The 25482-nt window shown below is 42.3% G+C and overlaps 2 protein-coding genes and 1 pseudogene across 3 annotated transcripts in view; 2 read left to right on the forward strand and 1 right to left on the reverse strand.

Moving 5' to 3' along the window:
* The first annotated feature begins 39 nt into the window (after positions 1–39).
* Positions 40–12424, forward strand: LOC147799313 (DNA replication licensing factor mcm2-like; annotated as a pseudogene). Its single transcript, XR_015424962.1, has 18 exons — positions 40–147; positions 1087–1274; positions 2130–2299; positions 3040–3125; positions 3647–3821; positions 4400–4619; positions 5138–5345; positions 5817–5951; positions 6157–6348; positions 6698–6791; positions 7334–7584; positions 7863–8027; positions 8191–8265; positions 8765–8848; positions 9191–9343; positions 9925–10106; positions 10507–10662; positions 11077–12424. The product of XR_015424962.1 is annotated as a DNA replication licensing factor mcm2-like (transcript).
* A 2500-nt stretch (positions 12425–14924) lies between these two features.
* rad52 (RAD52 homolog, DNA repair protein) lies at positions 14925–23056 on the reverse strand. Its single transcript, XM_022225645.2, has 11 exons — positions 22837–23056; positions 21758–21859; positions 21442–21535; positions 20925–20992; positions 20356–20474; positions 19493–19568; positions 18405–19147; positions 17687–17922; positions 16984–17133; positions 16062–16430; positions 14925–15461 (listed from the first exon to the last, which is right to left on the reverse strand). The coding sequence occupies exons 1-11, from the start codon at positions 22882–22884 to the stop codon at positions 15433–15435; spliced, it is 2034 nt and encodes a 677-aa protein (XP_022081337.2). The 5' UTR covers positions 22885–23056; the 3' UTR covers positions 14925–15432.
* A 784-nt stretch (positions 23057–23840) lies between these two features.
* LOC147799314 (ERC protein 2-like) overlaps positions 23841–25482 on the forward strand; it is a 43302-nt gene continuing 41660 nt past the window's right edge. The window contains 1 exon segment of the mRNA XM_087135431.1: positions 23841–24655. Within this exon segment, the coding sequence (XP_086991557.1) occupies positions 24297–24655 (359 nt within the window). The 5' untranslated portion in view covers positions 23841–24296.

The raw sequence follows: 25482 nt of genomic DNA on the forward strand, positions 1-25482 counted from the left end.
CTAATGTAAATATTCATTATGACCTTTAGGGCCGGCCACAGCGATTTCGCGCGCTTTTCGATCACGAGTAGTTTGTGCGGGAGTACAGTTAGACTTGATCTTGTAGACCATAGACGTGACCTGGAGGAATATCATTGCAGCATGGCGGTAAGTGGGTTTTGGGGGGCCAAAAAGAGGCATTTTGACAATAAAATGTTTGCGAAGCATTCTGTTGTGCAGTTTAGTCCATTCTGTGGGTACGTCTTTGTTTTGATGACTTGAAAACAGTGTTTTACGGAATGGTTATTATGTTTAGAAAATGTTGCGCTGCCCGTGCATAGGCCTATGTTTGTTTTGTTGTCGGGCATTTAAAGCGTGCACAATACTTGTGAAGCTAGTTTGATCAGAACCGAATACAACTGACAACATGTTAACGTTGCTAAATCTGACATTTACAATTTGTTGTTGGAAAGAATTCCGCATCTTGCAACCACCTTGACCACTTACCTTCCTTAATATGACTTTGGGGCCTAAATGTTAAAAACTATGAAAAAGTGTAAATCAGATGAAGAAACGGTCACTAGGCCCAATTTCGGAGCAGAAAATTTCCAAATTTTCTTTGATAATGGTCCTAACGTAATGCCTACTTTGACTTTGTTCAGCGCAATCTTGACCCTTTTATGTAGCCTAGGCCTACATATTTATTGTACTGGCTACTCCCTCCTGATTTGATTTAGGAGTAGGCCTAGGCCTACCCCAGAACTGTGGGGTCTGACATCTGCTCCTTTCCCACGGCCGTCGGACCACACAGTTCTGGGGGTAGAGTAGGCCTAGGCTATCCTTTGGATAGATTTTATTCAAAGGCAAATCAACTCAGGACGGAGTAGGTCTACAATCATGACAATAAATTCGTGCAAGATTCAAGATTGCGTAGAACAACTTTTTCTGTCATAGCCCATAAATGCCATAGGCTTTGTTCATAGCCTAAGCTTGATAAGGTCCAAGGTGGTGGCCAGATATGGAACTCTTCCTCAGGAGGTAAAAACAGTGTTCCCTACTTTATTATTTACCTAAGCTCTTAATGAATCTTGAAAATGTTGCACACAGGAACCAAGTTCACCTGGACCCTTCTCTGACGCTACCAGCCATGACCGTTCTATTGGGGCACCCTCCAGCAGCCCTGGGCGGAGCGATCTCCCCCCATTTGAGGATGAGTCTGAGATTCGTGGGGAAGAAGAAATTGTTCAGGAAGAGGACGAAGAAGGGGAGGAATTGTTTGGTGAAGGAATGGAGAGGTAGGATGGAGAGACATTGTTTCTTGGCAGTAAGTGCAGAATACCCCGCCACTCTAAAATATGACCCTTGAAATGACTGGTTACGTGGATACAAGGTGAAAATCCCTTGAGAAGAGTGTGACACTTTGACCTGTACCTGGCTATGAGGTCGATCATGCGGGATGGTGGGGAATTCTGCAGTTGAACTGTTTCTTTTGAAGGTTGACTAGGCTACTTTGGAAACTCATATCATGGAAAGGGTTCCATGTATGGATGTCACTCGACACCCTGTGCACAAATCCTATGAGACTGGTTTGAAAAATTCTTAGTGAACTTTTCTGGACATGTTTTTGCTTTATGATGGCTAATAGGTCAATGTAGGGAATAATTACTGGTGTCTGTATATGGAACTCTTCCCCATGTCATAAACCACCCAGAGAATTTTGGAGGATTGAGGTGGGTTAGGTGCACAAAATTAATTATGCTCAATTCAATCCAGCAGACCTTACACTTCAAAACTTCCAAGCATGGCCATCCATGATTTTGTAAAACAGTTTGCAGAAAGTCCACCTTTTTCGGCAATAACCATTGCCTCAAAATGTACTTTTGCCCCAGAGAGAGGTTTTTCGTATAGCATGTGTTAATTACATTTGTTTTTCAGTGTTTAAATGTAATAACTGTGATTATTAACTTTGTGCATTATTCTCTTGATTGTTTGTACGGAGGGCCAACTACAACTTACCGACCGCAGTGAATGGTTCACTGTTACGTGGGGAAAGGTCTATGCATTGTGTTCCTTGAGAACTTTGGTCTTGTAGTTGGCAACCAGCCGGTTGTGAATAGCAAGTTTGCCATTTTCCCCTTTCGTGACTGTAGAGATTATCGTGTGATCCCAGAGCTGGATCGCTACGACATCGATCATCTTGACGAGGAGGAATATGACACCATGGGGCCCGAGGAGCGAGCAGAGGCAGAGCGGCTGATGCGGAAGAGGGACAGAGACGAAGCCATGGCAACGGGCCGTATGAGACCGGGACTGCTCTATGGTAGGGAGCAAGTGAGATTTGTGCAAAGACAAGCTCTCCGTCGAAGTTTGTGGGGCCTGGCTTTTTTGAGGGAAAATTACTGCTTGGAGGATTTTTAAGATAGTGTAGGGAAGTAAGCCCTCCCCTGTTACCATTAAAGAGCAACTCAAAGGAAAACATGTTTTCTCTGATTTTATCTGTTCAAATAACTATGGAAGTATCCAAATCGAACGCAGTGTTATTTGTCTTCAGAGCTCAATTATAATAAGCTAAAAAGGGCTCTTTTTCTGTTCATGCCAAGACGGGAATTCTGAACATGCTGAATGTAGATTGCATCATTCTGAGAAAAGAGAGAAAACGAGGGAACCCTCGCCCTGTGTTAGTAGTGGGTAAACCCTTATGCATGTCAAACAGTGTAGCCATTGTTTGGCATGCACAAGGGTTTATCCACTACGAACACAGGGCGAGGGTTCCTTTGTTTTCTTTTTGAGTTGCTCTTTAACAGAGGCTGAATCTATCAAAATCCATCATTATAAGTCGAAACAAGTAAGTGGATTTTATGGGAATTAGAAATAAAGCACAAGAACCATGGAGAGCTTTGTCAGTGAATTTTGGAGTCCAAGGTTTATGACTGAGAATTTGATTTAAAGTAGATGCAATTATGATATTTGTGGCGCACACTTTTACCGCCGCACCAAAAGCTAGCATATATTGAAAGAAGTTTATCAGTTTTCATTTTGTTTTATTGTTGATTGCATCAGAGGACAGTGATGAGGAAGACGAAAGGCCAACAAGACGACGACGTCTTGCTGAGAGAGCAGCTGAAGGAATGGAAGACGAGGAAGAGGTACGCTAATATGGTCTGGTTCCCTTCGTTTCATCTTTGAAATGACGGAAGGACCAGGAACCAGCCTTTTCTCGTTAATGGATGAACGACCAATCTCTTTATAAAGATATTGTTTATGACTGCTCGCAAGAGGAACATACCATAGCATTGCTAAAGGGGTGTTTTAAAAAATGAAGTAAAATTGTCGCATATAGTCATTGGAAGCTTGTAATTTTTAAAAACTTGCTGTGACTTACCGACTCTAAATGTATTTATGTGCGGTTTGAGCATTGGATGCTTCCATTCTCCTGGTCTGTCTTAACGGATACTCAAGATTGGCCAAGCACATATTTATTCTCTTATTATAGAACAGGCCTAGACGCAGGAAAGGGGGTAAACTGTTTTATGTTCTTAGCATGCACTAACAGCTCATGACTGCTTTTTATCAGTTTCAGTGTAAAAAAAAACACTTAAAGGAATTCTAGAACAACATTACAGTGTCTTTTTTGATTCATTTTCTACCATTTGCCGCGTTCTTTCAGATGATTGAGAGCATCGAGAATCTAGAGGACATGAAGGGTCACTCCGTCCGGGAGTGGGTATCAATGGCCGGCCCCAGGCTGGAAATCTACAACCGATTCAAGAACTTCCTCCGCACGTTTGTCGACGACAAGGGCCACAATTTGTACCGGGAGAAGATCCGCCAGATGTGCGAAGGTAACACTGATCACTTTTACCCATCAGAAGTAACTTGGAACGTGTGATGTGAATTCTGAACAGGGATGACTAAGGAGTTGGCTTCCTAAACTGGAAGTTTCGGTGGTGCATATTCCTGTTAGTCCATTATATGAGCCATGACAAAAGCCTTAATGTTGTTGTTGGCTATTGCTTTTTTTCTGCAGCTCACCAGTGACAAAAACAAAAGCCTTAGTCACAAACTATGCATGGCCAGACGTAACTGAATTTTGCATTTGAAGTCCTCCAGAACTTTAGAATAACAGTGATTTGTTCATGTGTTCAACAGTACATGTTCAGCTCTGAGTTCTCCTGCTTTTAGAGTTCTGCTGCTTTTAGAGTTCTCCTGCTTTTAGAGTTAGCTCCGTTAGAAACCTGCAGCATTAATATGTTATTTACAGTGAGTAAAATTGGCTGGTTTAAGGAATTTTAAATTGGAGTATGGACATGTTACAAAAACTGAGGATACTGGACATTATTCAGAGTCATCTTGCAAGTGGTCTGTTGGGTCTACGTTCAGTGGTCTAGTGGAATGAACTTCCCTTTTTTCCCCCTTTAAGCCAACAAGGAGAGCCTGGTGATCGACTACAACATCTTGGCCTCTCAAGAGCAAGTGCTTGCCTACTTCCTCCCTGAAGCACCTGCCGAGATGCTCAAAATCTTTGATGAGGCGGCTAAGGAAGTGGTGCTGTACATGTTCCCCAAGTATGAGCAAATTGCGAAGGAGATTCATGTCCGCATCGCCGAGCTACCTTTGGTTGAGGAGCTCCGATCGTTACGGTAAGACAATAGCTTAGTGGTATCCGAAAGTAATTTTTTTGTTCTCTGTAAACTGTTTTTTGCTGAATTATGAAATTTCATCCAGACTTCATAATTAAAGTGGCTAAAGTGGTGAACAAGTTCTGGATCCAAGTCAACAGTGACAGAGGGACATTCGAGTTGCTGCTGTATGCCCATTGTCTATGCAAAGCACAAAGCATTCGGTTTTGTACGTATTCAAATGAATTTGGTCAGATATGCCCCTCTTCCATCTACATGTGAACAATTTTTTGGACGTTATGGGGTTCACTTTGGAGCTTTTGTGAGTTGTCACAAAACACTGTCTGCTAATCCTGCATACAATCCATCGTGTTTGCAATCAAGGTTTCCCTGAAGGATCTGCAAACCTTCCATGAGTATACTGAACAAAGATGTCCAGACCTTATGCATCTTGCAAGATCATCACATTTGTATGCTCTGACTGAAATGTGGTCAATTTCAGGCAATTGACTCTTGTAAATCATCTCTGCTCTTTCCAGACAACTGCACCTCAATCAGCTGATCCGGACGAGTGGCGTGGTCACATCCACCACGGGCATCCTGCCCCAGCTGAGCATGGTCAAGTACGACTGTCCAAAGTGCGGCTTTGTCCTGGGGCCGTTCTATCAGAACCAGAACCAGGAGGTACGGCCAGGGTCCTGCCCCGAGTGCCAGTCTGGCGGACCATTTGAAATCAACATGGAAGAGGTAAGCTCAATAAAGAAAGTTTGCTAGTCACAGTGAGAACTCTGGCATTTCAGCTGTGTCACTACCTAAGTCTGCAAAGTTAAGTGTAGAATGTTTATTCTTAGTTGTAGCCAAGTAGGAGAGAAGTCCATCCAAGTCAGTTTGGCTTATCGTGTAGGGGAACATGTATCGGTGAGAAAAAAACGAGAATGTCTCTATTCTTCCCTGGATGGGATGCCAGTCCATTGCAGATTGGTCCTCGGCTAATTCTGATTTATGCTCCTGGTCGGAGAGAGGCAAGCTGGGGTGAAGTGACTCTCAATGGCCACGTTGAACCTTTGACCTTCATGATAACAAGTCGCAAACCCTAACCATTAGGCCATAGTTCTGGTCTATGATTTTAATTAGTTTACCAGCATCGTGAGAAATCGTTCAAACCCATGTAATGAATGCCGAATTGACAAAACAAATTTCTTCTGCTTTCCTTGGCAGACACTCTACAAGAACTACCAAAGAATCACGATTCAAGAGAGTCCGGGAAAAGTCGCCGCTGGTCGTTTGCCAAGGTCCAAGGATGCCATCTTGTTAGCAGATCTTGTTGACAGTTGTAAGCCGGGAGACGAAATCGTAAGTGATGTCAAGAAATGACCTTTGACTAATATTATTGTTTATCTTTTTTAAAGGTTAGGGCGTTGCCTCCCCTTGCACCCAAAACACCCAAAAGGGGGGGGTGCATTTTTACTTTGGATAAATTGAAACATTTGATTGTTTTCATAATTTATAGGGGAAAACACTTTCATAAACATTTTCTTCAATGTGTTTGCCCCAACAGGAATTAACCGGCATCTATCACAACAATTACGACGGCTCCCTGAACACGGCCAACGGCTTCCCTGTCTTCGCCACCGTCATCCAAGCCAACTACATCACTAAAAAAGACGACAAGATGGCAGTAGGAAGTCTAACAGATGAAGACATCAAAGCCATCGTGGCCCTGTCAAAAGATGAGCGCATCGGTGAAAGAGTGAGCATTGTGCAGCCAACCAAATCATATAATTTATATTTCCGATTGCAAAAAATTTCGGACATTCTTATTTCTGAAATTTGCAACCACTGTGCCATATAGCAATTACAATTCTGTGTACTTTGTAGTAAGAAAACAAAATCACTGTTTTAGTTGCAACTTATTCTTTTTGGAGATATTTACTCACTAGGGTCAACAATTTATGCATGCTGTACCAAACTGTCTTTAGCAAAGATATAAATATATCTGAATCTTTGCTCGCCTCAAGGACTTGCCTAAAAAAAATCTCTGGTATGACAAACTTTTACTTCCACAGGGGATGAATCATTGCTGTGCATTTTCATTTCAGATCTTTGCTAGCATTGCGCCTTCCATATATGGTCACGAGGACATCAAGAAAGGCATTGCGCTGGCACTGTTTGGGGGAGAAGCCAAAAATCCTGGTGAGATTTTAACGATGGTTCTGCATGCTTTGATAGCATCCCGGTAAAGAGACAGAAATCAAGTCTTGGGAGTTTAAACTCATCAGATAGATCTGAGCAGGGATGTATGCAGCAGCCGTGGTAGACCTTGAAGATTTAAAGAATTAAAATCAGAGATTTCTCGCAATAACTGGCCTGTCATGTTACTGGAGTAGGTTTTATTATAGCTGTTGCAGATGAAACAAATGATTCTAATGACAGTAGGAACTTCTGAAGACTATGAAAAAACATTCACTCTTGCATCCCAACTCTACAATGACCATTAAAGATTTTGGTTGTCATCACATTAGAAGATCTTTGGTTATGTTTGTTGCGATAGTAGCATTCTTTTCAATTGAGCAGAATAAATGTCAGCAACGTACAGTTTGTCTGCATAGAACCATTTCCATTGTATATAAAAGCATTACACTTCAGAGACTAGCATTATTTTAGGACGATACCTGTTGTCAGTAAAGCAATTCAATAAATTTGAACGACAGTTTTGTAACTACTCTTATTTTCAGGTCAAAAACACAAGGTCAGGGGTGACATCAACATCCTCTTGTGCGGCGACCCTGGCACGGCCAAGTCACAGTTCCTGAAGTACGTGGAGAAAACAGCCAGCCGTGCTGTGTTCACAACAGGTCAAGGTGCTTCGGCCGTCGGTCTGACAGCCTACGTCCAGAGGAATCCCGTGTCCCGAGAGTGGACACTGGAAGCTGGGGCCTTGGTGCTGGCTGACAGGGGAGTGTGTATCATAGATGAGTTTGACAAGGTTGGTCAATTTGGCTGTCTGTTTTACTGTCTGTCTGAAATTTATTTCAGATACAGATTTTAATTGAATAATCTTGCAAATTGAATGCCATTGGGATGGCATGGCAGGTGGTATCTACGTTATTTCCCTCTTCGGCCAGTAGGGCGTTGTGACTTGCCAAAATGTTCTGGCCTCAAGTTTGAGATACAGCATTGGCATTTCTGTTGGATCTAATTGCATTGTTGTAGGCAAAATTAATCATTAAAATTTGTGACATTTCATGTGTTTTTTCCTCATAGATGAATGACAACGATCGTACGAGTATACACGAGGCTATGGAACAACAGAGTATCTCTATATCAAAGGCTGGTATCGTCACATCGCTCCACGCTCGATGCTCCATCATGGCTGCTGCTAATCCCATAGGAGGGCGCTACAACCAATCCATGACATTCTCAGAAAATGTTAGAGTTTTTGAGTTTCAAAGACACTTCATGAAAGTCTCAAATTTCTAGTAAATCATATTTTACAGTTTAGTCTCGAAAGCTATAGAAAAATAATTGTCTGTGTGATATTTACTTCCTTGAACAGTAGTGTAACAATTCAAACATTTCATTTGATTTCCAGGTTGATTTGACGGAGCCCATTCTATCCCGTTTTGATATCTTGTGTGTTGTGAGGGATATCGTTGACCCAGTCAAGGTAAAACTTAAATTTTAAGCTACTCTTCACAGGCATACTTGCCAGTGTTCCTCATTTACCCTCTAGCCTGCAATGCTAAAGTGTTAACTATTAGACACTTTTCAAACCAAACCTTAGTACACATGGAAGGAATTTAGAAGAAATTTTTGGCCACAATGATTTTCACTCTGCAGTTGTTTAAATCTTCAATGGACAAAAGAAAGAGAAATGAATTAAAGAACGTTGGCTCAGGTTATGTTGAGTGCTACAGAGGCTCTGTTACAGATTGACAGGTGTCCACACACGGACACGAGAGCCAACCATACACGCTGGGATTCAGATGTGTAATCAGTACTGCTACGAGTTACCAATACTGCTTCGTGAATAATTATCGTGTTAGATTGGTTCATTGTTGTCACGACAGCCTGACCCGAGTAATCCTATATTTACCCTTGCCGATACTTGTGTGTTGTTCGAGCTTTAAGTTTGGTTGAATTTTATCCCCATATTGATACTTCAGGATGAGATGTTGGCGAGGTTTGTGACAGACAGCCACATTAGACATCACCCGTCAAACAGCGGCGAACTGGAGGAAAACCTCCCGGTAAGTAGACCCAACCAATAAGCTGCACTCTTACTGATTATCATTTAGTCAAATTCAAATAGGCTAGGCAAATTAGTGAACTTCGTGATTGAGCTGTTACGTCCTCCCCACTTACAGCTTTAGGCAGGAATCTTTCCTGAGCAGACAAATAGGTTTTGTCCTGGGCTTTGAGAAATTCTGAAAACAAAATGCTAATAGATCATCAGCAGAGAGGCCTTTAAGATTTCAATTGGAAGACTTCACCAAAAAACCTATAAATGTTATGATGTGGAGCAACAGTGTATGTCTGATTCCTCAGGTTCAGAGATGAAACTGATTCTCAATCTTTCCTGTTGTCTCTAGGACCTCCCCTCCTCCTCAGGGTTGGAGCAGATTCCCCAAGAACTCCTCAAGAAGTACATCATCTACGCCAAGGAGAAGGTCCACCCTAAACTGCACCGCATGGACCAGGACAAAGTGGCCAAGATGTACTCGGACCTCAGGCGAGAGTCGATGGTAATGTCCCCGCCATTCGGCTTTGATGCATGCTGCACGCAGAATCAGTTTGGATTGTCGTTCAACCTGTTTTCCTCAATGGCAAAGAGGAGGCAAACATCTTTTGCTTGAGCTCACAATATTTGAACCCGAATGGTGTGGCACAAAACATCAAACGGTGCCAAGGCGGTGCAAATAGAAAGTGTATCAGTTATGGCAATCGTCTGCATTGAATTGAATGCAAAAAAAATTTGAAATTTATCAGGCTTCATTGGAATGGCCTTATATTTTGGGGGTTTGACATTGTTTGACCTTGTCGTACATGTACTGCATGTTGGGTATGTCTTGCAATTTCATGCATTTCATGTTGACCTATGGTGTAGTCGGACAAAAATTCTTGCTACATTTTTTTTATTGAAAATGTGACCTTGTAAAAATGCGTATCACAACTGGATTAGAATGCAGTATTTCTTATTCTGTGACAGACACACCTCACAAATACAGTTTCATAATAGAAATTGATGTCATTACTGGCTCTTAGAAGGTTGTTTTGAACGTGCTCCAGTTTATGGTTATTAATAGCACAATACTTGTTTTTGCAGGCGACAGGCAGTATTCCCATCACCGTGCGACACATCGAGTCCGTCATTCGCATGGCAGAGTCCCACGCGCGCATGCACTGCGCGAGTATGTGAACGAGGATGATGTCAACATGGCCATCCGCATCATGTTGGAGAGCTTCATCGATACACAGAAGTACAGCGTCATGCGCAGCATGCGAAAGGTAGGCGGCAGAATTCTATTGAAGTCGGTCAAAGAGACTGATGGGATATTGCCAGATGGGTGTTGGCTAATGGGCAGTGCTCTAACGGAGTCCACAAGTCCTTTAACAAGTCTCTCTACTTGTCCAGTCACTTTCAGCAGATTAATTAAAGAGTTTCTTCGCAAAATGCAATATCCACCTTTTTTGGAAACTATGAGTTAAATGTTACATGAGTTAAGAGTTATACGCGTCACAAAATATCTGCTAATTGACACCTTGTCTGTTGAATTCCGATTTGTAGTTTTTGGAGATATTAAATGTACATCAAATTTCCTGTTTAGTTTGTTTATTTTAGCAGACAATAATCGTGCATGATTATTTTTGGAGATGTTCTGCAAAGTGTGTTTTTTTCATTGGTCAGAATTTTTCCAGATATTTGAGCTTCCGTCGGGACAACAACGAGCTGCTCCTTTTCATCCTGAAGCAACTTGTCACTGAGCAGATGACATTCTACAGGACTCGCTACGGCACAGATCAGGATGTCATTGAAATATCCGAAAAAGATCTGGCTGACAAAGTACGTTTGTTTTTGTCAAATTTCCTTTTATGCACTGTCCCACAAGAAGTGTTAGTGCAGGAGATGCGGTTTTTAAATTGCAATATGTTCACCGAGAACGGCTTAAAATCGCTGCAGTGTGTAGTTCAAACATAAGTGCATTGGTTTCCATCTGGGTTATCAAACCTCACATAGCTTAATAGTTCAACAATTTCACCCATAACTGCAAACCATTTCTTTTTCCATTTGAAATTCAAACCCCAAAAAAAACCTGTGTCTGGAATGTTAAAATATAGACTTCTTAAAGTAGTAATGCTTGAATTTTCCAAGATTTAGAGAAGATTGCAAAGTTCTGAGAACAACTGTAAACCATTGTCCCAATTTTCAACCATAATTATTTCTTTACATTGTATTGTCTCTATTTTGTTACCCTAGGCTCGTCAAATCAACATCCACAACTTGGCCCAGTTTTTCGAGAGCGAGATCTTCAAGGGGCACAAGTTCACCCATGACAGCAGGAGGAAATTGATCATTCAGACTCTCTAGGAAAACATTGGAATGTTTGACATTAAGAAAGTGCATGAGATACTGTTTGTGTAGAATACCGAAGCAAATACGTCACGAACAAAATTACGCGTTAAAGGCATTAGCACAAGAACCAGTGTGTGAACCAACATCTGTACTTCATCTATTTTCACCACACTTCCTGGTTCAAATGACATCACCCTTATGTACTCCGTTTCCCCAGGAAGAGCTGAACATTATCATAAGTGTACAGTGGGGAGATTCCATCGAAAGAATCTTGAAGATATTTGCGCTACTTTAAGACTCATGTATCAAGGCTTACCCTTCTCTTTGTATTTGTGGTGCCTCATTTTTTAATGTAAGGATTTCTGCAGACCTTGTTGAAACGGAACGAACTTTTAGAAAACATGGACCTCAAATTTGTTCATAGACAGTAAGTGGGGCAAAGGTTCCTGCTACGAGAACCCAGTTGTGAGGTGCTCACACTGGCTGTAGTTAGGTACAAAAAAAAGACGACAAAAAAGAAAAACCAGGCAAGAGCTGATGGATAAGTTACCCCATTTGCTGGACATGCCGTTCAAATTGTTAGAAAGAGTTTAAGAGTTGTTATTTATTTCAGATTTGCAGAAGTGCCTTGGGGGTTTGTTGCATCCACCGTTAGGATGGGTGTCACCCACCGACTGTACCGGTTGACATAATTCGTCTTAAAGTAGACTCGTGGTTCTTATGGGATGGAATATTCCAGACCCCATTAAGTTAGTATTTTGCTGGATTGCTGCAACCTCTCAAAGCTCAGCAGATGAAGTCTATTTCGGCACGTGTACCGAGCAATTGTTGTTGACCTAGACGTAACCCAAGGACTTCTTTTTAAAAACCATTTCATGATGGTGCTTGATGAGCTTAAGACAGTTGGAAAGGTCACTTGCTTGGGTGATTCTGAAGGCAAGACTTATGCGGAGGGAAGGGCTGGGATAGCTTGTAAACTAGGTTTACAGCAAGAATGTAAATACTGAGATATGGTTGAAATTGTAAAGGGCTGTTTTGGCATCAGTCAGTGACAAAAAGCAATTAATTTTGTGACACTGTAATATTACGGATGGTATTTGAATTGTTTTCAAAGTGTGAGATTTGTGAAATGAGCAACCGTCATTAAGCCCATGTTTGTAAAATCCCCACAGTAAGTGTAATCAGTACATGAGATAGAGTTTTAGAGACATAAAGTGGACAGTTGAATTAAATTGAAGCTGGAAGAACAAAATCTTCCTCAGTGCAGGGCAATGGTTGTACTAGCCCCATTAGTGTGGCACGGACTCCCGAGTTAGAGTCCGTGCCACACTAGTGGGGCTATGGTTGTACGTACATGTGTCTTTGTTTCTGTGACATTCCATGTAAAATTCGGGTGTTGGTGCAAATACCGTGCATTTCATGATGTTGATTTCATATTATAAGAAAAAAGCACGAAAAACTACCTCACCAAACGATGTGTTATTCACATATTGAACCAAGAAGGAATTCATACATGTAGACTTCCGATAATATTGATGTGCGTGCAGTTACATGTACTGTATGTGTACTTGTACCAAGAAAAAGCTTTCGGGGAGACCGGTTGATGTTGACAGTTATGTTTACATGGTTTTCGTGGTTAGCCCAGGTTGGACGTTATCTTCATTTCCCTCCGTAACGTAGTACGGTTAGGGAGTCCACCGGGGCTACTACGTGTTGTGCTATTGTAGTGGGGTGAAAAGCAGCTGTGATATCGATGAAATGGCGAAATAATTAATCTCTCAGTTAGCTTTAGAAGGTGAGTTCGAATCCCAGCGGTGGCCTTTTGCTGTCCCAGTACATGATGTACTTGCTGTTAGGCAACAGCTGAAGAGAGACTCGACCCCGTCAATCTCTCAGGTCCCCTTTCTGTAGACTCGTACTCAGAAATAGCCGTGAATGGTGCCGGGTACTGAATGTTTATTCTTGTACACAACACTCCCTAAAAGAATTCTAACACCCAATGACAACCCCCGTTTGTTTGTCTACTTAAACTGTCGTTATTTTCACAGTAGACCTTCACACTGGTACATGTATCAACCAGAGACCGGTTTTCGAGGGAATAACGCCTTTTCTTTAATCTGTACTAAAAACAAACAAACATGCGCATTTCTCGATCAGCGGGGAGAAGAGATCTTCAGCAAGACTGAAGGTACTTACGTCACTCGAAGTTGTTCACATATTGCGCGGCGTACAAAGCAAGGACCTCCCACTGATGGATACTCGAGCGGTATAAAACGGCTTTTGTTGCAAGCAGAAGTTTATGAATATTAATTTTACATTCCACGCCTCCAGTAGGCTGCACCCTTACTGTCACTGGGACGGATCAAGTTTACATCGCAGTGACACTATTTGGGAAGTTTGTCATGTAAAATTCACCATAAAATGAAAATTTGAGGTAAAATTAATCAACGTAGCAGTACCTCACACATGTTTTTATACACTAAATCAATGAACAATAATAAAAGTTTACATTTCATTTCTTTGAAACAGGTAACGGTAGTTATGATTATAAATTCCAGGAAACCGTGACCAGGCTTTTGATGTCACGAGCAGTACGTATAAAACACATCTGCCACGCACATGTTGGCCGATCCGGAGGGTGTGCGTGCAACTAATAACTCGAGGGGGTCCAACAATTCAAGTAAACATACAACAAAAATTCGCACGCCTATCTTTCGATCGGTCTTACTGCTTTAAAAATTAGACGCATTTGTAAAGTAATCGGCATCGGACTAAATTTATTAAGGGTAAAAATCTTAGCCAATTTTTGCTGGGATAGCATGTTATGATTTACAAAAACTCTTTCGTGAACAGTGCTTTGTTGTTTAAACTTTTCAGGATGTAAAAACTTTTTCTGAGGGTGTAGAAGTAGGGCAAGGTCATGTCGCCGTTTCTTAAGGGAGAGCGGGAACTGGCAAAGTATGCACTCATCCAGCAGCGAACTGTAAACCCGTAAAACAGGGCCCTTGTATACTCACCGTCGATTCTACAAACTGACAACCCATCTGGGGGAGGGGGGATTCTCATCCTCTTTTGTTTATTTCCTATTGTTCTCTCCCTTGCCTGGTGAGGAGGGGTATTAGTTTTGAGTACTGTGCAAACCCACCTGTTTCTTCTTTAAATTTTAGATCAACAAATAAACCAAATTCTTTAAATGTTGAGAGCAAACACAGATTCTAAGAATAAATTTTATTCTAAATTATAAGTTTCCCACCACCAATTCGTGAAGGTACCCATGTTCGTCACAAAAATGTTTATTTCAATAAATGCCAAATTCATTGAATAACTCATTTGAACCAGTATGTAATTTACAGAAAATTTGCTAGCTGTGTGTTCTGTGCTGAATTTCTGGCATTCAAAATTTTGTCGGATTTTACATTTTTTTCATTGAAATGTGGAGTAATGTAAATTGTTTTCGGTGAAAGGTTTGATGGCGTGCTTCATTCATGGCCATGGGTTATATGCACTCGATGCACAGATTTCATTTCTGTGCAGTCTTTTTGCATTAAAAAGGGCAGATTATTTGGCAAGATAAATAAGTTTTTGTCAGTTCCCTATTTACTTTCATTCTACGTGTACATGTATGCCCACGGTCATTGAAGAGAAAAGTGTTCAGGTTTTTCCAAAAAATTCAAAATGATTATGAAAATCCAAAACCCTTTCTAAAAAACCCTAAAGCTAACAAAAACAAAATTCAAGAATCAGACTTAGAATTTGTTTTTCTTAAAAGTACTATGTGGTGGCACCACTTGCAAGTTTATTGGCAAAGAATAGAAAAAAAAATCACAATATCAAAACTTAGTTGAAAAGCACTAGGACCAATATTGCTACAAAAATTTTTTTTGCTGCAGTTTCTAAACTTTTGTGTTACTAATCTTGACAGATTGCTAAAATTATTATTAATATCATTAATTGGTAAGATTGAATAATCTTTAAATTAAGGCTTTTATCCAATGGAAAATTATCATTTTGATTTGCTCTTAGTACTACCAAGGCACCTGCATTCAAACTGTGTTGCATGAAGTGTACAGTTGGGATTATGTCAAGGGAGAAAATACGTCAAATTTTCGGTTGCGGAAGCACATTCCTCTAGTCCAGCATTTATGACGAGATTCAACAGAAATGTTTGGACTTGAAATAAGCAGACTGAGATGAATCTTTGTGAGGGAACGGCTGGATCGAGAGGTTGAGGGATTCGGCCATCTTGCATCACCTGACTGGTTACAGGGATTCCATCCTTCGTCTTTTCACTGAAATAAGCCAAAAAAAAAATCAAAGATCTGTGTAATGCCAAGTGTTAGTTCAGTGAGAAAGTTGTGTACAATAATGGAATGTAGCCGAGATAAACTCTTCAGGAGACATGACAAAGATGGATATTCAATTTGGCAATCGTAATTATTGATTTATGACTTGATATGAGACAAAGGTCTCTCAAGAAATACCCATGGCAGTGTACTTGAAAACTTGAACCTACAAGGTGAATCACAGTGGTTGATCTAGCATTTACAAAATGGGGTGGGTGGGCCCAATGGAGCTAAAAACTTCATACATGTATATGAGTGGGGGGGGGCATTTTTCTCATTTATCTTCTACGTTATCAAATAACCTCATTGGATCTCCCACTTTGGACAGAAGAAACTGAAGAAATGTCTAATTTTAGAGGCCTGAAGATAATGCCAGATAAATATCATTATTAAAAATTCATTGAAGCAGGTAGGGACTGCGAAGTCAACACAGCTGTTGGCCTGGGTGGGATTCGAACCGCAGCCATGAAAGCAGAGGGCTAGGACAGTTCAACTGTGCCAACTTGTGATTTGTCATTAATGGTGGCGCGACATGTTTGCCAGTACCAGAATTATGCTCGTTGCCCTGTCGCCCGCTCTCTCTTCCTCCATCCCTGTGGCCCCACGATGCGCCCCCGGCAGGCCCATCCGTGCCTCCCGGCCTTCTATTGGCTGGCACGGCCACCCTACCCGGCTGATTGGCCAACTTTCTGGTGTGGTCATGTGCAGAGGTCCCTCTCGGGGTCTGATTGGCCGTTCCCCTGGGAGACCTCCGGGGTAGGTGGCTGTGGGGGGAGCATCTTGGGGTTCTGTGCTTCGCAGCACCGTGGTGTTGCTGCTTGGAGGGGGCGGGGCTAGTGTTTGGGGGTGGATGCATTGGAGGCTTGTCAGTTTCTGGGACAGCAACTTGGGAGGCAATCCAGAATTCAGGGTCATCTGAACAATAATGGACAATAAAAAAAATAAGCCATTAAATCTCAAGAATTAATATGGGACGTTTGATAGAGCCAACACTGAGTTACGACAGGGTCATTATTATCACAAAATAAAAAAAAATATTCTCAGGAACTCCCTTTACCGTGTTGTAGTCAAGACCATCACAAGACCAGTCACAAGTAACAGGTTGAACAATGACAAAGGAATGCTTTTGTTGCAGTTCATTTGAATAGCTTGTGACTTGAAGTCAGGCTGGAGGTCTTGTGTAAGTCTTGTGATGGTCTTCAGGAGTCTAAACCACAACACTGTCCTTCAACTCCTTCTTATCCTAAACTGCACATGACATCAATAAACAATTCTTTTACTTCATCTTTCAAAGGGCAGCTAGCACTTTTCTTCCTATATTGGGGCAAAAATCCTCAGCATATCATGAAGTACCCGGATATTTAGGCTCAATTGATTATCTTTTCAAGCTCTTTGTACTGCAAGTTCTATGTAGTGGAACCTTTGGTTTATAACAAAATAAAACCTGGTATGTCTTCACTGAACATACCGTCTGCAAGGAGAATTTGTTCTATCTCGGTGAAGTGGGTCTGGGCAGTTGCTGGCGACTGAGCCCCATTGGGGCAAGACATGGCACTGCCTGCGGTGGTCAGTAGCACTGTGTCCAGCGGAGTGGACGTTGCCATGGGAAATAATGGATCTGAGAAGGGAAGGCAACGGGCATGAGAGACATAAGCTTTCGTAGCTAGGGTTACTTTAGTTACATCTGAAGAAGATGCTGCGAAAGCTGTGTTCTGAACTGTTTTTGGAAATTGTGGGTCAAGAAGAATCATGGATACTGTGGGAAAAAGGCAAAATGATGACGCAAGCTCAAGTAAAATGGGCGTCCTGTTGTTTTCAAACACTTTACAAGGGAAAGATTATCCGCTTGGTTTTAATCTAGTCAGATACATGATAAATCACAGTCAGGTCAGAAGTTGGATCAACTAAAGTTTCAGTGAATAAATAACAAATATGTCTATTAAAAAAGCTTGTGACTTGACTTAAGATCAGTTGTCTTGACTTCATGATATATGATCACAACACTTTCACAACTGCTTTGAGCAGAAAATACTACTCAGCCAATTTATGTGCTAAGCAAAAAGCAGTGGAGAACTAGACGCAAGCAAAATACTGTGCATTGCAGTTTGGCTGGTAGCCCGCTTTTTGCTAAGTGATTATTTTCTGTGCTAAGCACCCTTCCCGCTGATGACCTTCAGCATTTGGCACTGCCAGATTCTCTTCCTGGTGGTCCTCCATTCCTGCGTGCTGCCTGGCCGTGTTGTGCCCTTCTACCTGCTCCTGAGGCTGCGCAACCTGGTGTGGTTGCTCCGCCTGCTGCTGTTGCTGCTTGCGGAGAAGCTGCTCCCTAAACTCCCGTTGCTTCTGCTGCTGGCGCAGCTTGCGCTGCCGCAGCTGTTGTTCAGGGGTAGGTTCTGTGCTAGACAGACTGGGTATTGGGAATCAGTAACAGGAAATATGAACTATAAGACTAAGTTTGAATGTTTTGGCCACAGCTGTCAGGAGCACGTATGTCCATGGAAAATCAATCAGTTACTAATCTGTGGCTACCATCTGTATCCTGTACTTTCAGAGGTGGCCTGATTCTACAGAGTTGGCTCGGTGGTGGATCCACTGAGCACTGGCAATGGTGTAAGAACACCAATTGATAGAGGTCAAAAGTTATGGCTCCGGCTGTTAGATACACACACAAGTGTATGGGAAGTGGATCAAGCCACTAGCAAATGGCTTCTATCGGCGCATGCGTCATTCTTAGCCATAGCTGAAACTTTCAGACTTAGTCTAGGCCTTCAAGGTTGCCTCTTTAGTGGTCTGACAGGAAAGTGGGATAGGTAAAGCACACTGGAATGCACACTCCCTCTCTCTTCGTGTAAAGGGTCAGGGCAAAGGGAATTCATTTCTTTGACATACCCATCAGGTGGTGTTGGCACGTCTACAGCGGCAGACATCACTGCTTCTGGGGAAACGCAGTGAACGTCTGCTGTCACGGCGTTAGTGTCCATTGCTTCCACGCAAACTTTCTTGTCAGTTTGACACACAAGGTTGATTTGTTTCTGAGCGACTGACTCAACTCTCTGCTCACTCAGAGTGCCGGGAGGAGCTGGTGCTGGAAAAGGCTCAGTCTTAACTGTGACCTGTCTGAGGGTTAATGGTGCTTCGTTCACCGGGGTTGTTGGGATCTCAACTTGGGGCTTACTCGGGGTGGCAAATTTATTCTTGGGACTGGGCATTCGGGCTGGGATGCTGTGATGGGAGGCAGAGGAAGGTACTTCTTGTTTCGGTTTGGCATCCTGATGAAGACTGCCAGGTGGGAAGGGATGGTTCTGTCCATGCGGCTTTGATGGCATGGCAGCAGGGGCTACACATTTGGGAGGAGGGGTGTGGGGCGGGCAGGGCCTCTCCTGAGGCACTGCAAAAAATGCAGTGGGGCCACTGCCTGCGGCATTGGTGCCACCGGGGAGAAGTCTGGCCTGGATTGGCTCTGTTTCACCAAGGATCGGTTTGGCGGCTGTTTGCCGACACTGCTTCTCCTGTGGGCCCCAACGACCCTCGGGGCACCCTTGGTGTTTGGTTTGGGGCTGGTAGCGGGCTTCCAAGATCTTCGAGTCGACCATCCCTCTCTTCATGTCAGTGACATTGAGTGTCTCTTCTGGCTGTCCACAGACGAAACCAAAAAGAATCACTCAACCAGACTCTCCAAAATGTTTAAAATTCTTCAAAAGGTTTTCAAAGATTTTTCCAGGTTAAAAAAAGCTAAAGTCCAGCAACTTTTGCCTGTTCCACTAGTAGTGTCCTCCACAGAGAAGAAATTTGAAACAACCAGGAAAATTAAGGTAAGAAAGTTCCAGGCTAATGCAAGACCCAATAATTATCTTTGTCCGAAACAAAAGACGATGCTTTGATATATTGTGACCGCCCAGATTGTCAAATAATTCTGAGGGGTAAACCTACAAATCCATTTCAAAAGGCATGCTCAAATCAATCAATGTTGCACCTACTGGTTTAGGAGCTCTTCCGATGCACCTGAGGTAATTTTTATCGTTGAGACAGTTTCCGAGACCATTGCCAAAACTCCTGCAAGGAATTTTCACACAGGAAATATTAAAACTAATCTTATTGTTCATGTATTATATCATAGTTAGCAATAATATGAAAGATTTTAAGTGTTCGATTATTTATTCCCCCCCCCCAAAAAAACTAATCTTTTATCCAAAGCAAGGTTTTGCTCAATAAGTAACTGTTGATGGATAGCCACAAATTGCACAGCAGGAGTTTGATGCATACACCCATTAAATGGACACCTGACATATTCATTTAAGAAAGCCAGTTGGAATGCACAAACAAATTAACCTGCAGGAGCTGTAATCAAAAGCCAATCGCAAGCCATCACAAGTCAATTGCAAGCCATCACAAGTCAATCGCAAGTCGTCACAAGTCAACTGCAAGCCATCAAAAGCCAATCACAAGCTATCACAACTCAATTGCAAGCCATTACAAGTCAATCACAAGCCATCACAAGTCAATCAGTGATCACATAGTTTGAAAAGCTACCACCAAACCATTCCCTTGTCACTGTCTATCAATCGTGACCTGACCCATAATTGACATTTAACCAGCCTGTTTACAACTCTTTCCATAAACAACTTCACCACAATTCACCCAAGTTGTCAGACACTGTGCTCTCAAAGAATGTGGTACTAAATAACGATAGAAGAGTAAGGCTTCGCCACAAACAGGCTTCCAGAGCTATGGCGACATCTTTATCAGCAGGTGTCCATGTATTAACCATTAGCAAAGACCCAAACCTAGCTCTAGCTGCAACACTCAGGCACTGCCCGAGGAACAGGTTGGTGGTCCTTACTTGAGCGCCCTCTTCAGGCCGTCTGTCACCGCCTCTTTCCTGGCCTTCTCAATGGACAGTGCCTTGGACCGCATCCCCTCACTCACGCCATAGCCAATGTCTTCATGGAATACGCCGTCCTGCATGCAGGCAGGTGGGGGGGGGGGAAACAAAGTAGACAATTCAGGCGTATTAATGATTGTGATCAAGATAACTTAGTTACTACCACAATCCAGCTTAATATTCAATTATTTTCTCAGATTCTTCAACATCATACGGTTCTTTGGATTTACTTTCCAGAATGAGCAATAAATGTATGACGGTCTATCTTCTGACCTAATTTCAGTCTCAACAAAGTCTGCTATTCAAAACAGAAATCTTTTCACTAGATCCGATTGAGAAAAATAGCATCTAAAACAAATGCAATGTTACAACAGTGTCTGCACATATGTATCAAAATGACGAAGAAATAAAACGTGGACAGTTAAAAGTTAAAGCTTCTTTCCTCTTCAAAATCTGCCTTTGAAAGGGGTACACAGGAACCAAAACAGTAACAAACTTCCTGGGCAACACAAATTTCATTAATTTACCTTGAGCTGGACCTTGACGAAGGCACTGACACCGACAAAGTACTTGGATCCCGCCTGGTCCACAAAGTCTGTTGAGAACAAGAATGAATAAACTTCCACTTTAAGAAAGGAAAAACGTGTGAAGTGGGTCAAGGAGCCGATGATTTTAGGAAAACTGCAGTTTTCTTCTATCAACAATGCTATACTTTTTCTTTGTAAGCCTGTTGGCTCTTGAAACTGTTACAGCAACAAATCATTGTCAAGAAAGTGATTAATGTATGAGTAAACACCTATACAATACTGATAATAGTAACGTTTTGTACGTTGTAAAACTGAGAAAAAAGGTGACAGCACAGGCTGAGCCACTTGACAAGAACATGTACGTGTGTACAAAGTAGAACCCTGCTTTAACAGGAAAGGTTAAGACTGATCTCAGATCTCACAGGACTTGCAGCCTGAGTCCCCACTGAGTTTTCTGCCTCATATTTCTCGGTGTGAAAACCTATCCCAGGTCTCAGCAGGGAGACGACTGCCATACCGATGTTCTGATGTGTGACAGAATGCGACCAACCGTTGAACCCAAACATCTCGTTGGCCAGTGAAATCAGGCGCCATCCTTCGATGTAGGCAAGCTGGCAAAAAGGGACAGGGAATAAAAAAACAAAGATCACTTTTTAAGTTCTTGTGATCAAACAAAAGGAAAAAAGTATAAAAAATTATGAAGTACGGAAAGTAATAAAAATGGATAGGTCTACGGTGTGGACCTTATGAGGCACCTCGAGAGCATCTGCCAGGACAAGACATTTCAGTTAAAATGTGTAAATGCTAAAGTGTAGAGGCAAAACAATAAGTACCTTCTGGCCACCAGCCCCTGACCTCTGACTGATGAACTCTGGCCCCAACTTCTGTCTCAGGGCGGCTTGTATGGCTGCATGCTCTTTTTGACTAAATTCAGCCTGGTATGCAACAAGAAATTCATGATCTTCAATGGCTGATTGCAAAGGAACTCTGGACCTACCTCTGAGATGAAATTACTAGCTGCCACATCAAACACTTTGAGTTTAATATTGGTCCTGACAAAACACACTGATGCAAATCACTGATGTAAATTTTTGACTCTGATCCCATCATTTACTGATCCCTGTTTCCAGCCTCGAAGTACTAGGCCTATATGGGGTTAATCAGGTGCTCTGCCTCTCCATTTCAGAGAGGTCAGAGAGGTGGAGCGACTGCACGATGAACCTTATGCTTCTCTGGGATGCTCCTAGCCTCAAACTAGGGCCAAAATAGTGCCAGTAGATTGGCCCTAGTCTGGGGCTAGGATATTCCAAGCCTCACATGCCTATCATGCCTAACCTGACGCCCTATGGCTTTGAGAACTTGCCATTTATCAATTGCCTAAAACGGTGTTACTTTTTCTCATGGGGTTCATTGTTCTGTAGCTCTACTGAGTGGAGCGTCACAACGATCCCGTTCAAAATCGAAAAAGAGGAATACTAACACTTCACTTAGAGTAGAGCTAGGCCTGATTGTTCTGCCTCTCCAGAACATCAGAATAACAAACCCACACTAGCTCAGGGATTTCTCTGTCATGTTTGTCCTCCACAATGCAAAAATGATTAGTTTCACCCAACATCCAACAAACAGTGCCAATAAACAATGTAAAAACTGGCGAATTCACAGACTGATTCACAAGCTTTGAGAAGTTAGAAAAATGAGTAAAAGTGACAAAGTCAAGGTAGGCCTAGGCTAAGTAAGATTTGTAATGATCACATATAATGCTCAACGTCGGCTAGGCTGAGAGCCTGAGTAAGCCATGTGATTGCTTGTACAAACATGAAACAGTCCTTGAAAAGCTTAATCATCATGATCATCATATTTTTTATTAATCAGTCCTAATCCAAACAAGTAGGCCCGGGCTAGCGGCTACAACCTGTCCAAAAGAAGTACTTCGGTCACTCTGATTGTGAGTCGCTGTCATGGTTTAGCGACTGGGAAACGTCACATTCACGGGTCCAACCACAAACAGAACATGGAAATTACATTTCGCGAAAATCGAAGATTAAAAATCATATTTAACTACAGTAAGTTGAAGGCGACGCCAAAATAGTCAGAGGAAACAAACGGACAGAGGTCAAGCTGGATGCCCCTTAACAATAGAGGTCGCTCTAACAAAACATTAAAGCTCAGGTAGCGGGGAATTTTCCTGTGTGTTCATCAATAAATTGTTGCTAATGCTAAAATTAGCATCAGGTACTCAGCACAATGTTTTGCAGCAAATTATACCAGTACCTTTTTTGGTCATTGTAACCCCATGCTGATTCTCAAGACAAAACAAAGGACAATTTACGGGTAAAGAATTCTTAAATTACGCTCATAAAAAACGGGATCTTCCCATCCCAAAAAGTTCGCCAAAGGCTTTTCCTCCTCAATCAGGTTTCATTCCCAACAGATAATCAGGAAGCATTCATTTCCTTCTTGTTTCGGCAATATTAAATTAAAGAAAAACAAGTTTTAGCCTTTCTTTATCACTCTACTTATTGCTCAGCAGAGCTCAGAATACAATCGGGTGCACTCTGCACTCCATGATGTATCGTGCATATCAGAGTGGGACTCGGAATTCATCAGAAATGATGGACACAAAGAACACCAATCAGGGACACAGTGTGACAAATCCATACCATAAATGTGCTTTTACAAATGTTTCCGTTTTAAGACCAAAACAAAAACATTCCGTACACAGGATAATTTTTATTTTCTCAAATATGAAGCCCTTGTAGTTTTCCCCAAAAATTACAGGGGGAGGGGGCAAGGCAGTAGAAAGTGATCGACAAGAAGGAGCTGGTCTCGACTCGGAAATTTGTGCCGGATACCAGAATGGGCGTGTCCCAGACACACTATTGACCATGAAAAACATTTCTATGAAAATAACCTATCAAAAATGAATAAATGCCGCAATCACACAACGTAGCCTTTAATTTACGTCAAGATTTCACAAAAATAAAGATGAAAACAACTTTCTGAGTAAAAATTGCGGCGGGACTTTTGTTTTCATTCTTCCATGGTTTATCTCAGCTGACGGGTTAACGGATGACAACATGATTCCGGAGGATGAGGTATCCATGTGTACGTGTGGTCTCATCATTATTTTGCATAATTCAGTGGGCGCCGTTAGGATGAGGTCGCTGCATCCTCATCATGCTAGTGTTGGACATGCATCATCTCAGCCGGCCATTTTGGATTTGTTGGGTGTGCAAGGTGTACTGAGCGCTGCTTGTCTGTCAACACCGCAAGTTACCCGCAAAAATGACTACTCGACCGTGAATAAGCCAACTTTGGTGACCCCCCTCTGTGTGTGGAGTGTGCTAGAAGGCACTCGCGAGGCCTTTGACAATGTACAGCCCGCGCCATTCACCGCTGCCGCACGACCACGGTGGGACCAGTACCGGTGCCGCAGCAGAGCGAGACGGCAGTTCCAGCCGGAGCAGTTCTGCCTCGGGATCGGCCGCCTCGGGGACCCGTTCACCGTCGCGGTCATCATCAGCAGCTCGCCTGCGTTCCTCGAGACCGGACGTCAGCACAACCTCCCTGCCCATGGAGACGATACAGTCGTTGAATGCTGCCTATAATGCCGGACCTATTTACATGGGGGACGGGGTCGGGAGCCCAGTGCAGGGCCGATCGTCGCCTGTGTCCAGCGGGGCGAGTGGCAAGTCCAACTCACTGTCACCGCGAAACTCTCCAACTCCAAGGTACGGTATGCAGTGTGCGTACTGTGTGGGTAATAGTAATATACCCAAGATGGCTACATTATGGCATGCCATGTCGACAGCTTGATATCACTCTTGGATAGGAGGCTTGAGTCACACCACATAGCAATGAAATTGTCTGAAGCTTTTGTTTTTCATGAAAAGTGCCACCTGCAATCATGGAAAAGATTGTGGGCCCCCTACTACTCGTACTGTAGTACTAGGCTAGTGTGAGGGTCTACAGTAACATAAGATTATTCATATTTTGTTATATCTAACACAATGTATTATAACTGTGGACCTCTACTCAACAAGCAATGCTTTGTAGGGGTCTCCATCCATACAGACTATTGTCTTCACAATATATGCATCATGTGAAAAATAAAGTGAAGGTGATGTGATGTGAATTAATTTGGCTACCTTGTTCATTGTGAGATTACAGTTGTAGCCTGCAAATTATTTTGTGTGCTATTCTTTGTTCATATTGTCAAAACTTACACAATGAATTTGTGATGCAGTATCCTGATGCCACTTTTTGACGGCTCAAGTAACCGTAGTAATGGTCAGTCGTTGCTATCATTTCAGGGAAATAAGCAGAACCTGAAAGTAATATTTGGGACTAAACAAATTTCAAATGTTAAATTTACAAATTGCTACAAATTTACCCATGTAATACTTATTTTGTAGTCAACTGTGAGATTTTCTCAACACTGCATATCCTTTGAGTTTTGAAAACTGAAGCAACTCATGGATCAGTGAGTAAACCGGAAACTGATTATGATCAAAAGTACCGAATGGATAACAAAGTGGAGATTTGAGAAAGGTATTTT

This window comes from Acanthaster planci, linkage group LG04 (assembly GCF_054643075.1).
Source record: "Acanthaster planci isolate LZ-2023a linkage group LG04, COTS_SCS, whole genome shotgun sequence".
Lineage (NCBI taxonomy): Eukaryota > Metazoa > Echinodermata > Asteroidea > Valvatida > Acanthasteridae > Acanthaster > Acanthaster planci.

Bases quoted from the DNA above. Each gene is read 5' to 3' on its own strand.
- rad52 (XM_022225645.2), bottom strand. From the start codon at position 22,884: ATGACAGCGACTCACAATCAGAGTGACCGAAGTACTTCTTTTGGACAG. The intron at 20,475-20,924 runs GTAAATTAATGA...GCCTGCATGCAG, and splicing joins TCGTCAAGGTCCAGCTCAAG to GACGGCGTATTCCATGAAGA. The intron at 16,431-16,983 runs GTATGTTCAGTG...ATTATTGTTCAG, and splicing joins ACAAATTCTCCTTGCAGACG to ATGACCCTGAATTCTGGATT.